The sequence below is a fragment of the Microchirus variegatus genome (assembly GCF_963457635.1).
Source record: "Microchirus variegatus genome assembly, chromosome: 14".
Taxonomy (NCBI): Eukaryota; Metazoa; Chordata; class Actinopteri; order Pleuronectiformes; family Soleidae; genus Microchirus; species Microchirus variegatus.
In genome coordinates, this window is record NC_139815.1 from 12,606,482 (window position 1) to 12,622,376 (window position 15,895).

The following is a 15,895-nucleotide window of genomic DNA, read 5'->3' on the forward strand; positions in this document are numbered from 1 at the left end:
CCACGGCCTGGCTAAAAAAAAAAGTCACATACTTTGCTTCTTGCCTACTATGCTGGCAGTGTTATAATCTGGTCTGGGTTCAGCAACATTATGTGGCCAAAAAATGTAGGTTTTGTGGGTCTTGGAAAAATCAGTCAACATGAAAATGGCTGGCAAGCAATGAGTTAATATACTGAACGAACAGGATTGTAAGGGATTTTCTAAGAGGACAATATCAGGGTTCATCAGGCTCAATTTGTATAATAGAATAAATGGTAAATTTCTCATATGGATTAGTCACTACATTGAGAATCTTTGGGAAGACTTGACACAGCAGTCAATGGAAATGTAGGCAACAATAGGTGAAAATCGGTGTTGTGACCTTGCATAAGCCTATTGAAGTGATGCCATTGCAAATGTATGTTCAAGCTAAAGATGGTCTGACAAAAATTTCAGTATGTGACTTTTTTTTTAAAGTGTACAAACTCCTCACCTGAGGAGACATGGTATAATTAAAAGATAATCACCACACATAAAAAAAACAGTCTTCAAGCATTTTTAGCTGGCCTAATATAATTTATCAAATGTAAAATCAATAACAATAAAAAAGGTAAAAAATAAAACTTGTATTAAAAGAGTAAGAAAGAAGAAAACTGACCAAAACCTATGCACTGTGTTATCTGTATCATCATATTGATGAATTAAATCATCGATATTGCTTCTCATCTTTTCTTTTTCTTCAGCATGTCAACAACAGATGCCTTGCGCTTTACTCCTGTGAAGAAAACAAAAATAAAGAAGATCAGATTCTTCTGTAAACATGACAAACACTGGACGGAGATAAACTGATAAAAGTATTTGTTTCCCTGCGATACCTTGCTTTTTGCTGGGTGGCGCAGTTTTGTCTGAGGACCTCTTCGCATAAGCTAACTTCATCCTCTGGATATTCTTCTTGCTGATTACCTCATGCTGTACAATAGGCTGTGGATAGTCTTTACCCACAATGCATCCTGCTGCCTGCTGGACACTGCGAGGAGCTTTCCAAGGCTCATAGATGTACTCAGCTGGGAACTTCTTCAGGAGAGGAAGGTACTTCCTGCAGAGGCAGCAGAGGAGGTTGAAAGTAATCTGCGGATACATTGTGGTCAATTCAGCTCGACTCGGTCACTGTATGATTACTTACTTGATGAAGTCTCCGTGTTTGTCTGTCTTCTTCCCAAAGGCGACAGGGGAGTAAACCCTGAAGAACTGATGGAAGAAGGTACTCGCGGAGAGCCACTGCCAGTTCCCAGCATTCAGAGCCCAGTCACCATCCAATAAAAGCTTCTCAAACACCTTTAAGAGCAGAGAGAAAATGAAGAGGAAGCTTCAGTAATGCTGCAATGCTGAAAATATAACACATTTATGTCAAATAGGTTCCTATTCTGAGTATTCTGGCTCTTTAAGAGTTTGACAATATCCTCATTGATGCTTGAAATGGCTTTGGTTTTAAGTTAGGTCTGACAAGTACAACAAAATGAGCTGTGGTGAGAAATAAATATACATGTACATATGCCTGCAGAGAGTTTGATAGAAACAACAATAAAAGCACCTTCTGTCCTTCTTCCCAGCTGATCCACAGGTCTCCCCTAGTGAGAAAACAGGCCACTGCATGTCTGGCCAGGTGGTGGATCCAGCCCTCCTGTCTCAGCTGAGTCATGATGGCATCAATGAAGGGGAAACCAGTCCGAGCCTTAGGAAAAGTACAATTCACAGATTTGTGATAAGATCACTTCAATAACTGGGGAAACTGCACTATTGGACTATATGTCAGTACCTCTCTCCAAGCAGCCAGGTATTCAGAGTTAGTGTCCCAGTCCACTTGAGTACATACAGTGTTGCCCTCCATCTTGTTGAAGTTTGGGATTCCCACACTAGCCGTGTAGAAGAACTCTCTCCACAGTAACTGACCGTGCAGGGAAACTGGGGGATCAGAGTGTTTGTTCTGCAGAAACACATGAAACGAATAGTTGACATCTCGCTCTTATATTATACACATTTCCCTGTCTTAGGGTGAATTCCAATTCCTTGCTTAATCCTCAATCTTAACCCTCAATCTCAAAAATGTGCGCTCCCTCTAGTGCAAGTGCTGTCCCGATTCTCAGAAAAATTAAGTTGAGGGCTGAGTTTAAGGGCTGTATCGCCCTCAATATTGAGATTTTCCGACACCACCCTTGGTAGCAAGGGCTACCCAGAATGCATTGCGTGTTTTCACATAAGAAAGATGGCGTTGAAAGCAGCGAAGCGATTGAGATACAAATTAAGTATTTTCTTTGTTAATAGAGATATAAAAATTATGTAAACCATTGTATTATCTTAGTTTAGGCCCATATTATGGATTACTTACGTCATTGTTGCGTAACATTAATTTTATTTTACGATCTTTTGTCAATAGCCAGCCGGTGCGCACACGCGATCGTTTGCTATCGTTTACTTTTCAATAAGCCGTGGTGTGTGGTAACTGTCAGCTGAATATGTCTGTGGTTGTGGTATTTGTATGAGTATCATCTTACAACTAACTGACAACCTAATAACTTGACTGAAATAAAATAATAAATAAATAATCATGACGTAAATGTGTTCTTTTTTGGAGTTGACAGACTGGACGCAGCTTTCACGTTATTCTGCCCCCCGCAGTCTGAAGACGTATCTGCATTTAAGGGGTGTCCCATTTCTAAGTGACAAAATAACCCTCAACACTTGGTTTTGAGGGCCAGTTAAGATAAGGGTTGAGCTTAAAGGTTAAGATAGGAATTGGAATTGGCCCTTAATGTATTGGTATTTAAATTACACTGCCACTTCAGGTTCAGCTTTATCCATATGGGGACACTCACCCCCCGATACACCTCCGTCAGCCTCCACCAGAAGGTTCGTGCAGACAAGCAGCCAATGGTGACATACGGACTAAGAACTGTGGTGCTGGGGCTCAAAGAGTTTGGAGATGTTTGGGGCTTTTCAAATTTACACACCCATCCCTGAAATATGTACACAGAAGAAATATGAATTAAACAGCAGGACTTACATTCACCTGCTACTCTTTTATATAATATAAAAGAAATACCGTTCTTTTCATATGTTCATCAAGTCTCCTTAAAGCCTCCTGTTCTCCTCCTGGAAACAGCTCCTCCTCGAGAGCTGCAGTGTCCTGACAAAGCTCCTCCAGTGCAGGGATCCCATGTTTCTTCTCATGGTTTTCTAAGCAAGGGGTCTTTATCTCTGTACCAGAGAAACATTTATGTTAGATTCAGAACTTGTGCTTTCATACTGGAATACTCCGTAACAACACGATTGAATAGGGAGGATTCCTTGTTTGATAGTTGATCACCTGTCATGTCTTCCATGGTCGGTGCTGGGACTGGTTTCTTCGGGGGGCCAAGAGATTTCACTATTGCCTGCATTCGGTTATAAGTAAGAGGAGCCTTCCCATCATTCTCCTCTATTATCCTACAGAAGATAAACAAAACGTATTCATCATCTGACTGGTGTATGGCACAGTCTCTAAATCTCTGGCAGGTTGCATGCATACATACCTCTCTATATCATAAAGAGTATGTGAGATTTTATATACGACTTCGACTCCATGTTCTTTGGCCAGTGCTGCTACTTTCTTGTCCCGACTCAGGCTGTAAGGCTCCGTGTCGTACTCGTAGGTTAACTTTGTCGTTTTCCACTCATCGAACAGCTTCGGAAACACGTCCTCTGGTTTGCCTCTGACGACAAACAGTCTGCAAGAGTCAAACACAGCACAGCATGACAACATTATCGCACATGGCCATGATTAAACCAGTCCGACACACTACAGTAGATCTGCAACTAACGATTATTTTCATAATCAATGAATGTGTCGATTATTTTCAGGTTTAATCAGGTTTGGTTCATTAAATATCAGAAAACCAAAAATATTAACTTTCAATGATTTATTTGTTATATGGCAGAAAGAAATGGAGAGTATATGCACATTTAAGAAGCTGAAACAATCAGAAATCTTGATTTAATAACGGAAAAGGCTTCAAACTGATTAATAATAAATTAATCGAGTAACTATTCGAGCTCTATACTACATTTCATCTTATAATAGATCCATTTGCTTGTGGTCCTACCTAGTGTTGAGCTTCCTCAAGCTGCAGTCCAGGTCTTTGAGGGATCCGATGAGGAATCTCCAACGATTGATGCACATACAGTCATTGTTATGGAGGTGCGGGTCCAGGAGGAACACAGGGTAGAGCTCCTTACAGTCCCTGAGAGCAGCCACCAGTGCTGGGTTGTCATGCAGCCTGAGTCCCTTACGGAACCAGTGAATGCAGATGTGAGACATGATGATCCTGTGAACACATGAGAGAAATTCAACTGCATTTTACAGGATTACAGCAGTTTTCCCTGGGGTAGATTACATTCAAATTCATTTTCATATTATCTTTCAAGTCCCTTGAAACAGTAACTAGCTACAAATGTAATTTGATTGTAGAATTAAAATGAGGTATCATTTAATAACAATTATGTAATATTCACGTTAAGTTGTCCATTCATGACTGGAAAGTTTTGATTTAAGAATGCAATCAATTCCTAACCACATAGTAAACTATATTATAATGGTTTGCAATAACTTCATGAAATACAACAGGAGGATTCAAATGCATGCCTCTCTTTGTTGGACCGAAAGGGTGCATAAGTTAGCAGGAGGTTTGATATTCGCTGGATATTCGTTTTTGAAAGACATTTTCTAAATCGACAAATAGACATTTTCCCATTTTGATTGCTGTAGTAGTTGCCAATGGTAGGCAGCTAGTTACTACAGGTAAAGTTTAGTTGATATTTGCCATTATTGTGAAACGATATGAAATTTAATATTTAAACCATTGGCAACTACTTCAGCAATCAGAATGGGCAAATGTCTATTTGTTGATTGAGAAAATGTCTTTCGAAAACGAATATCCAGCGAATATCAAACCTCCTGCTAACATGCACGCTGGACCAGGTAAGGTAAAACAATTACACCAACACGCTGCATATTTGCCGACAAACACAGACAAACCAACGACTTACACGTTAACTTAACTTCTCCCCGCGTCAGGTAGGTTCATGTGCAAGTTTAACAACAATTTTACAAAACAGAGTGAAAGATGAATTTACCTTAACTGAATCTTCGCCACACAACTCCGACGGTATTTACTGAAAAACTCGTATTCTGTAACACGCTCAATTGACTCTGTTACAAAACAGGAAGTGTTGTGACGTCGGAGCCTAATCAGCCAATCAGAGAAGCGCTGGTTGTGTTGTAGTGTGCAGCTTTGTCCACTAGATGTCACTAAAGCGCCAATAATACTGGAGGTTGAATGTTTCCTCTGCAGTCGCCCAAAAATGGATGATCCAACAACTTATCCACTTATCTATGTACTTATCTTCTAGTTAGTGATCTTATAAAATTACTACACTGTTCCTGCCTTAGCCCACTTTAGTTTCTCTGTCACGGTGTTGGTTATATTCTATTCTATGGAATGGAATGATCTATGGATTATTGTTGCAACAATTAACTATATTAAATAAACCAATGATTCAAAATTCCAGTTATCCATTGTTCCTGAATATAAACACACAGGCGTGCCATGTGAACAAATCGTTTTTATTCAAAGTCAGTCTTGTGATCTAAATACACAAATAAACAAACAACACGATTAACTGGCATATATTAACACTATGTAGCGCTAACACACCTCAGTGTAGTGTTGAAAATGCTGCTTAACTGTCTGTAACAGAGGGCACAAACACAAGGACCTGTTCACATGTTGTTCATAAAACCCACAATTTTATGTACCACACTGCTTTCACCTATAGAAGCTTAATTTGGATGATGGATCTTCAGAGTTTAGTTCAGAGTAAACAAAGGTTACTTCTTTTGTCGCAATATAAAAAGATGGATTTAAAGCGCTCGCTGCATTGCAAAACAGTTTCATCTCAACACACGCACATAGTATTTTGCCATAAGGTGGATAAAATCATATTATGAACGGTGGATAATCTGTTGATAGACAAAGTGCTGACTTTGCAGTTATTGCAGTTATTATAGAGATACTGAGGCCGAGGTGTGTAGAGAGGCTCAAGGTCTAATATATTCTCATCTATCTGTTCCCCATGACGCCTACTTTCAACAGCATTACAGCTGGAACGGCAGTCATTAATGCATTGCAACTTAAAGTACCTTACACTGTATATTTGGTGGTGATGGCTGTGGTGTAAAATGAAACATTCTGATTGGGTGGGCCATGGATATGCTGAGAGAAACCTCCTAAATCAAACAAATATCTGTGACATTCAAACCACTGTTAGGTGATTTCACACAGTGCTGATTTAGACTATAGAGGTGTTTTTGTGTTTGCTCTCCCTCCAAATTCTTCGTACTTCAGCTGCTTCTTCTTGACATAAATTCAAGCCAGTAGCTCACTGTGTCTGAGCTGACGCCAACAATCCCACCATTACTTAAAAAATAAATGTTCTAGTAGTCGTTCTGATAGCAGAAATAGATAGATGATTGACACATCAATCATAACTTTAAGCATATTATTTAAAGGTAGTGTCGGATCTCCTGGAGAAACTGTTCAAGCAGGCTACATTTTGAATTCAAAAGGTCCGAGCCCCTTTCTTCAGACTTCCCTACGAAGCTACATCTCCAGAGAACAGGAACGAAATCCATGGTTTCACATGGATTCATGAGCACGACGCAGCATTTCAGTACTTTTCGGTGCCGCTAACTTTTTTGGATCCTTGATGCTGAAAAAACAACAACCAGGCTACTCTCGAAAGATCACATAGGCATGAACAGAGCCACCATGGCATCACTTTGCGGCCCTTACTGGGCTTTCATTTGTCGCCACTGTTCAAACGCAGCACCGATGTTCACTCTGGTCTTTGATCACTCTGCATCAGCCTTTTTCTTGGCCTAACCAACACCTGTTGTTGGCAGCTTTTATGCCATAATCCTGCCATTTAATACATTTGTTGTACTTCATACAGCAAATGTCAGACAAACAAACAAACATTTAACAAGAGCTATCCTAGATATCAACAGCACTCGTTACAAACAACAATAAAAACACTACTACACATATTGGAAACCACCATCGTTTAATTTGATTAGACTTTTTATAAAGAGGTTCTATCATTTTTGTTTCACGCTTTGTTCACCAGTGAAATGTTGAATGGCACAAAGTGTCTGCGAGTGCAGCTGTTGTGAAGAAGAAACGCGGACTGGGCCTTTGAAGGCCATCTCCGTTTATTTCTGACAGAACGTGAATGAAACAAAGACAAAACCTTCATTCAAACACATCCCAAAAAGTCGCATACACCTCTTCCCTGGTGAATCACAACACAAAGGGAAGAGGTAATGTGAGACACATAGACACTTATAGACAAATGTGGAAAATAAATTGTTTTCCTGTTCCCGTGGATGGGTTTAGTGTAAGGCTTACTGTATGTTGTTAAAGATAACAATTAACCAAAAGTCAAGCTGTGAACAAATGATGGGATTGTAAAAGCAGGGGTCGGCATGAGGTGCACAGGATGACATGTGTGGGTCATAAAGAAAGTGGGTTGTCTTGTTGTAACTTGCTTTGATGTGACTGTATATATGTTTGAGCTCTCTGAAGCAAAGTCAGAGAACATTTAGACCATCTTGGTGACAGAGTCTCTCCTTCATGCATGCAGTAAAGACACGATTTAACCAACACCGATGACTCCAATGAAATTTCTTTCACACAAGTGTGCCCACAAATGTGAACTAAAACAGTTCCACATGCCTGTTAGGTAAAACAATGCACACATTCTATTTATACATAAAAAGTAGTTAATATTAACACATATTAATGCTCCAGAGAACTTCTGAGTTATCTCTTACCTTTCATCATGCATTCAATTGTTCTGTCAATGGTATTTTAGTTAGTTATATGCTGTATATGTGCATCTTTTAATGTTGTGTTACTTGTCCAGATTTCATCCAGGATACTTGGAGCTTCATGGTGCAGGAACAGCAGCAGCTGTGATGTATAGTCAGGTAGCTGTTCGCTTTATGTTCTTTGCATTTTGTTGAATGGTTACGAGAGGCCAACATTATGTATTGGGATTACAACTGGATTATTATGATGGTGCATGCCAGAGCCCATGCAAACAAATGGGACTTATTCTACCTGAATTGTACTAGCTCCTACTTCAAAATGTTCCAGGTATTTGAAGTCAAATATTAGAAAACATGGACGATCGCTGCGCTTTCGCTTTATGTTTGAAGAGGCATTTTGACTGTCAGCAATCCAGTCTACTTATATACACAAGCGATGTAAAAGCGATACATATCGATATGTAACGTCATGAGTATACTTTTACCGTAGCCCTACATATCTTCATGCTAACAGATAACAACGACAACATACGTTCACGCCATAACATGAAAAACAAGTTGTGATAAAATTGCTGTGTCTAAGACAACTCTACACGCAGAAAAGTACATTTTATAGCCTATTCTTGTGACTCCATGGGCGCCACCATTATTCTCCGACTTCATTTTGGTGAAGTGGGGGTAGGTTGATCAGCCTCGACTTCACTAGTAGGAGGTCCCACTTCGTAGTTGGAGGTAGACAAGTCCCACATCCATCTGGTTTGGATGGGCTCTGGAACGCACCATCGGATCCTACTAAAATGTTCAGGTTTATTTTTAACGGAAGGGGCCACAAATTGGACACTCTAAATCAGGGGTCACCAACGTGGTGTCCGCGGGCACCTGGTAGCCCGCAGGCAGCCAATACGGTGCCCGCGGGCTCACTTTACTTCACCTCACTTGCATGTCTCCGTATGATCGCTCAGTAAAATATGTTTGATATTGTTTATAAAAACTGATAATCGTTAGGAGTAAGCACTGGAATGAATGTGTATGCAGTTGAATGCATAATATTAATCATTTAAATGGTAAACAAACAAAAAAATATTATATGGTAGCCCTCCATATTATTTTTTACCCTTAAGGTAGCTCTCTGTCTCAAAAAGGTTGGTGACCCCTGCTCTAAATGCTCCGTGTGGCCCTGTGATGGACTGGTGACCTGTCCGGGTGCCTTTTGCCATGTCAGGTGGGAGTGGCACCAGGGGCCGACAACAACCCTCATATGGAGGATAATGCAGTAGAAGATAAATGGATTGATGGAATCATCTGAGACTCTTTGTTGGCACTTTTTGGTATTTTCAGTCATAGTCCAACTATTTGAAGATCGGCTTGTCCTCATAGGAGAACCCTTTTTGGCTCCAGCCTGGAACCGTTTTGGAGGGTTCCTCCAAGAACCTTCCCTTTATTTAGGAAAGGGGTTTTAAAGGGTTCTCTGGATCAAAATGGTTCTTACTGAAACCATTAGTGTTCCAAAGAACCCCTGAAAAAAACCCTTTCTTTGGGGAAGGGTTTTTTCAGAAGGTAGAACATCAGCCCTTGTAGAAGGACCCTTTTGGAACCCTTATTTCTAAGAGTGTACAAGCACTACATATATAGCCGTTGTGCTTTCAGTGTATGCCTCCTCAGTTGTTACACAAGTTATGCACTACAACTTTAACATATTTAACAGCATACTAATTTGCATCGTTACATGAGACAATGGATGGATGACCAAAACTACTCTGTAGATACCTGATTTCAAATAAGTGTACTGTATGTGTGAGTGTGTGTGTGTGTGACGCTGCAGAGGCGCACTAGTGTTTTATTATTCCTGACCATGTGGCTACATGTGGTCACGACGTCGATCGATTTACTTATATGCGTATCGGAATGTCTGAGCTGCTCTGTGGAGGACGAGGGAGGCTGCAGAGACGCAGAGAGCGCGCAGCATGTCAATGGCGATGAGACCGAGGGAGAGAGAGAGAGAGCAGTGAGGTGTGACATGACCGGACCAGAGAGAGAGAGAGACAGAGCAGCACTATTGCAACTATTCACTGACTAACAACCGTGCGGTACCTTCACCAACCATCTCTCTCTCTCTCTACACACACACACACACGCGCGCGCGCGCGCCTGCTTGCTGATGAAGCGATGCCCCGCTGCTGCTGCTGCTCACCGTCACCGTCGCCGCCGCCGCCGCTGAGCAGGTGTTGCGCCACCTCCGAACAGGGACGTCGTTAATCAACTCGCACGCATGTGTGTGTGCATGTGCAGTGCGCCCCTTCTCCGCGGTCCCGCACGCAGACGATCGAGAAGATGCTGAGCAGACTGATGAGCAGCAGCATCAGGAGTCTGGACAGGGAATGCAACTGCACGGTGAGGCTGCTGGACGACTCGGAGTACACCTGCACCATCCAGGTCAGTGTGGGCACCACTCTGTGTCACCTAATTGTTGTGCCGTGAAGTCACTGGGTTCCATGAGTAGTCATGATGATCCACCCTGACTCCACTCCACCAGTTGTTGAACATTTGTTTGGATGGATGATGATGATGAGGATGATAGATGACGTTCATGGTGAGGTGTCTGATCGGATGTTGCCGTCGTCAATGTGTGTGTGCAGACATCCCGTCATGATCATGATGCCTGTGGTGCGTCAATCACCACTGTAAGATTTCCTGGACTGACAATGAGCATTAGATTATATGTGGATAGGCTGATCTTGATAAATTTTTTTTGCATTCTCTATCTGCATGAGGCAGAGCGACAGAGGGAGAGGAAGTTCTGCTCTGTATGCAGGACATGCCACTTGAATTAGTCTGAGAGGAGGATGGGAATCCAGATTATGTGAAAACAAAGGTGAAGTCACTGCTGTTTGTCCTTCACACTGACCCTGACCTTGGCGCTTCTCAGCGATGAGAGACATTTATATCCGAGACATGTATGAGTACATCTCTTTCCTAGATGTGAATTGATAAAATACTGATCCAAATGTCCCTTAAAGGGATAGTGAGGATTTTTATGGTTGTATGAGTTTGTTGTGCACATCACCAGCTTGCCATCAGACCTAAGGTTAACCTGGGACACAGACGAAAACCCAGAGGACACAAGAGCAATGTTTCTATCACAGTTCAGGTTTGGTACAATATGGCATGGTTTGGAACGTCTGCAACCCTGGGTCAGGCTTGAGTTTTGACTGAAAACAGTACCTTTACTTGGTAAAGTAAGGCGTGGTAGACGATGTACCAGTGTGACGACAACGAACATCGAACGCGACAGAACAGACAACAAAGGAGGTTATCCAGCAGCTCATGCTAAGTTTGTGGCAGTTGTCTCACAAGATATTGTGACGAGTGTTGAAGAAACACCGGTCACAAGGGAGTGACAGCTTTTCTGTCCCCTCGTTGGAAACACGGCAAAGGAAAAACAGATTTTAGCCACCTAAAATCTCACCTTAAAGGTGCATTATATAATAAATCAAAAGCACCTGGCCATAAAATCCTCCTAATATGTCACAGAGACTCGGGAATAATGTTCATATAACAAACTGAACTCACCAACAACAACAGTACAGCCAAAATATTTGAATTACATTTTTTTTGCAGAATGCAAATCATGTTTATGTTTTGAAATCATGTTTTGGCATGTGGCGCCACCTACCGACGTCTACCAATCATTGTAGTCAGTAGAGTCTCAGCTGCCGAGCAACCACAGGTTGCCAGTTACGTCAGAAAATGAAACCTAAAAGACCTCCGTGTATTGAATTTGAATGTAGTAACCGTTTTTGGCCACATTCTTACATATGGTACCTTTAACTCTATATACACAGTATGCAATTTCTACCACTAGGGGTCTATCAATCAAAACAGTGACAAAAGTCCTATTTTAATGACGTCATGAAGTAGCATGGAATCATGGGAATGCTGGTCCAAGGAGAGCCGTCGTGGTGCTCATTATATTCAGTAAAACTTGTCTTTAACTTTTTGCCTCCAGGGTCATCTCACTGTGGTAGAGATGGTAAAGCACATGACATCATTAAAGTGCGACCCAAATGAGTCAGTCCTTGAATACAAATATGAATTTATATGGATTTAAATACATTTTGGCCAATCTAAGTACACTGCCAGTACATCATGGCACTTTTTCATAATTCTAGGCTAGCATGGCGAGGCTCCTGCTCAGCTCTATTCTGCTCGGTTTGGTATCAGGCGTATTTGTCTTCCGTTACTATTGCACCTTGGGCGGTGTCGTCATAGCACGGGCTGCACGTAAATGTGCACACATTCATTATTTTAAATGGAAACGCACTCAAAGATGCACTCACAGATGAAGGCGACACATCCTCTGCCACACACAACCATACAAGAATATTTCAAAAACAAATACTAAGTATATATGTATACATATTTTTTGGAAAAATACATGTAGCATACAAAAAATATATAAGGCAGCTTTGTAAATCATTAGACACCTAGGGTACAAAATCTATGTTTGTTCTTTCTCTTAAATGTGTTATGAAAGGTTTTTAAATTGAAAACAAACAGCTTTCTTTGACCCTCTAATGAATGTTGCCTTCATTAATCTCAGTTTCTTGTTGCAGTTGTGGCATTAGCTACAATATGAGACCATTATAGGTTTTTATTTGTTGTTGACTCAGTGGAAGAGAAGCTTTTTTTTCCTATTTGAGGCTGTTGTTTGTGGTGTAGCTGTACAGAATGCAGTCAGGCAGAATTTATTGTAAGTATTTTTTGTGATTGTGTTGTAAAGCTGACCTTACGTCTGGTTACTGTGTGTGTGTGTGTGTGTGTGTGTGTGTGTGTGTGTGTGTGTGTGTGTGTGTGTGTGTGTGTGTGTGTGTGTGTGTGTGTGTGTGGCTTATTCAGAAGTTCCCCTTTACTCACTCAGCCCCCTCGGTTGAAGCATTCATCTGTTTTCTTGTACTTTGACTTGTTAAAAAAAAATCAATTGCTGTAGTGACATGGATGAAGTCGTGACAGTCGGTAAACAGGCGGTGGAGTAAGAACAAGAGATTAATGTGTTTCACCTCCTCTGTAAATGGAGTGCAGCTGTTGTTTTTGCGGAGTGCATCGTCTAATACCTGGTCTTTGAGCTCCTGCTGGGAGGAGTGTTTGATGCTTGTTACGCGGAGGAATTCAAAAGCTGCTGGATTAGAGATGACAGCACACAAAGACCATCACCATCAACTCGTTTCGACGATCTGACGGCAGAGGAGATTCAAGCAATTCAAAGTGTCAGTCCTCAGGGGACAGACGTTATTATGACAGTCTCTGGTCTTTCCCTGAATGTCCTCATCCTCTCTGTCGCTAAGGAAGTATCACCAGCAAAAGGGGGACGTCTGAGATTGTTTACTATTAAATTTCATGTCTCATGTTTGATGTTGATGTGAAGTGTGGGGGAGTATGGTTGTCACTTTCCCATTCTCATTTTTCTTCATGTTTCATCTGAAGCCTTTCCCACACTAGAGGAAAATTGGCCAGATTTCTGTCCCAGATTATCTGGCCAATTATGCTGTAGTGTGAGGGATTAACAGACACCATTTTAATGTCTTCCCTGTTTCAAATCAGAAGTTTGTTTGATATTTACAACAGAACAGCGATTGCTGCATGAGCAGAACCATTTAAACTTTTGTTTCGATCCTTAAGTTTCTATCCCAAATCCCTGGAATCTCCTCACAGAAATGTTTGATTAAACGCCAAGTGTGTGGTCCTGCATATTGACTGGATCGGCTAGTCTGTGTGTTAGTCAGGATTAAAACAGTAAATCAGCTTTGTAAATCAGCTACAAAGTTCCTTGTGTCTTGTTTGATCTCCAACGTTTTTTAAAATCAAGTCAGATTTGAAAACCCTCTGGTTTGGGGCAGACTTCACTAAGAGAAGAAAGTCTTCATGGGAACTTTGCAGCACAACTTATAGATTTAATGGCAATGTCTTACAACAACAAAAACACAAGATGAGTGCAGCCTGCACTTGTTCCATCTTGACCTCTGAGCAACTCCTTCACCCAGTAATGATGGAACGGCTTTGGCAGAAAGCACACAACGGGGACAGAATGCTTAATTTCTACCGCAGCCTCGATTGAGAGGGATCAGCTCTCTATTGGCACGATTGGTGTAATCTGTGTGATGCACACGTGTGCACCAGTGGTGGTTGCTGGTCTTTGAAACAGCGCAAGCGAACAACTAGGAAACAAGGAAACGCGATAACTATGCAAGACTGAAATGCTGTATTAGTGTTCTTTTATTTGTCTACAGACTTCTACTGAGGCTGAACTAGCTCCGCTGTCGTGTATGTTTATGCAACGCTGTCAATCGTAAACTGGTCCTGCCTTTCAGACAGTTCCTCTTATCATCATGCAGAAGCCCAGTGCCACCACCCCATCCACTGTCATGGAAGCCGAGCTTCCCTGGAAGTGACTCTTTTGCCGCATTTGTCCAATCACCGTGGAGTTCAGCGCAGTGAAAAAACCTATTCTGTGCCGTCCTATAGAGAACAGTTGAAGCTGAGCTTCAAATGGTGAAGGCTGCTACGGGAATACGAAAATCACGTAAGATGATCCATCATCTGTGATAAACACCTGATTCTGAACAAACTTGTTTTTAAAATTAAATGTTTAGTATTGAAATATGAACACAATACATATTGGACAGTATTTTAGAGGAAGCTGAGCTTCCCTTGCTGTCCTATAGCAATTGCCACTTTGTACATTGTAAACCCATTACAAAGGCCAGAATCTCCATATTAACACTTGAAAAGTGGATGTGTACTCACTACACAACTGATTGGCATATTTTAATATTTCTATCATACAAATTAACAAAAATATGCCATTATTTCAAAGAGTCTTGACAAAGGATATGCACGATATCACAGACTGTTCACACCAATGGTAGAGGCACATGACCTGAGTGATTCCTGCACTCTGTTTTTGACAAGCTCATACCGTAAGCATAGTACGTCAGAACAAAAAGTGGGACCTGGCTGTGCCTAATGGGAACATAAAGAGGATTAGTGGCTGAGCCAACATTTTGGTAGCTTTATTAATTATACCTCACATAGTGTATCTGAAAGTAAACACATCTCCATTTCCACTTGCTTAGATTACATCACAAGGACCAGACTGAAAATGACAGTGTTGTCTCGGTGAAGATGAGAGCAGATAGCTGCTGCTGTTCCCTGCTCATGTTGGGAGATGTGTCCTAGAAGGGCCCTCATGAGGCTCAGCACCTGTCATAGTCTCCATTTAGCTCAATTAGCCTACACCTTGAACTTTTGCTGCAATAATGAAATCACATCATAGGGGAACGATGGAAGATACTGTGTGACCTTCAAAAATTGAAAAAAATAAAGGGAAGAGAAAGTGGAGGATCAGACAAAGACCACATTATCTTCAATATATATACAATATAATAAATATAAAATGTAAATATGTGCAATAATATACAGTGTATAATATGTTATCCATATGATCAGTTAAACAATAAAGGTCCACTGTTCCACATCAATTGTTTTCCAGATATGATCATTAAATTATCCATAATTAATAAGCTGAGCCATACGCTTCTTAGCATATAATGTAAACAGCCCAACATCTGAAGATGTAGGGCTGTATATATAGCTCACAAATGAAATTAGGAACGCTCCCAAATGCAGAACTTGGAAGGAGCTCCTCTGGTTTTTGCGCTGTGAATGCATTATTAAAATAGGTTGCTCTTGTCTCCTGAGTGGTCTACCTGCACTCGTACTATTTTCTTCGTGGTGTGCACAACTAAAATTGGAATACAACTTGTAACATATTTTGTTTTTATACATGGACGGGCCTGTTCTGCCCATGTTGCCGTCCCCTCAACATTTCTGAACTGAAATAATCTCTTTACCCCAAAATCTGACCAATCAGTTGAGTGAGATTAATTACTGAAATGGATCCAAACAAAACCTGTATTAAAGCGGACCTAGACCGGA

At 41.1% G+C, this 15,895-nt stretch overlaps 2 protein-coding genes across 3 annotated transcripts in view; one reads left to right on the forward strand and one right to left on the reverse strand.

Moving 5' to 3' along the window:
* Positions 1 to 701: 701 nt before the first annotated feature.
* On the reverse strand, positions 702 to 4,333 carry cry5 (cryptochrome circadian regulator 5; the record flags this gene model as incomplete). Its single annotated transcript, XM_083900548.1, has 10 exons — positions 702 to 754; positions 855 to 1,075; positions 1,163 to 1,314; positions 1,571 to 1,711; positions 1,796 to 1,963; positions 2,853 to 2,993; positions 3,080 to 3,234; positions 3,344 to 3,462; positions 3,549 to 3,743; positions 4,119 to 4,333. The coding sequence occupies 10 exons, from the start codon at positions 4,331 to 4,333 to the stop codon at positions 702 to 704; spliced, it is 1,560 nt and encodes a 519-aa protein (XP_083756674.1).
* A 5,901-nt stretch (positions 4,334 to 10,234) lies between these two features.
* LOC310936421 (FERM domain-containing protein 5-like) overlaps positions 10,235 to 15,895 on the forward strand; it is a gene marked incomplete at its 5' end in the record, with an annotated part of 65,104 nt that continues 59,443 nt past the window's right edge. For both annotated transcript variants that reach the window (XM_083900482.1, XM_083900483.1), the window contains one exon: positions 10,235 to 10,336. In XM_083900482.1, the coding sequence (XP_083756608.1) occupies positions 10,235 to 10,336 (102 nt within the window). The remainder of the gene's footprint in view (positions 10,337 to 15,895) is intronic.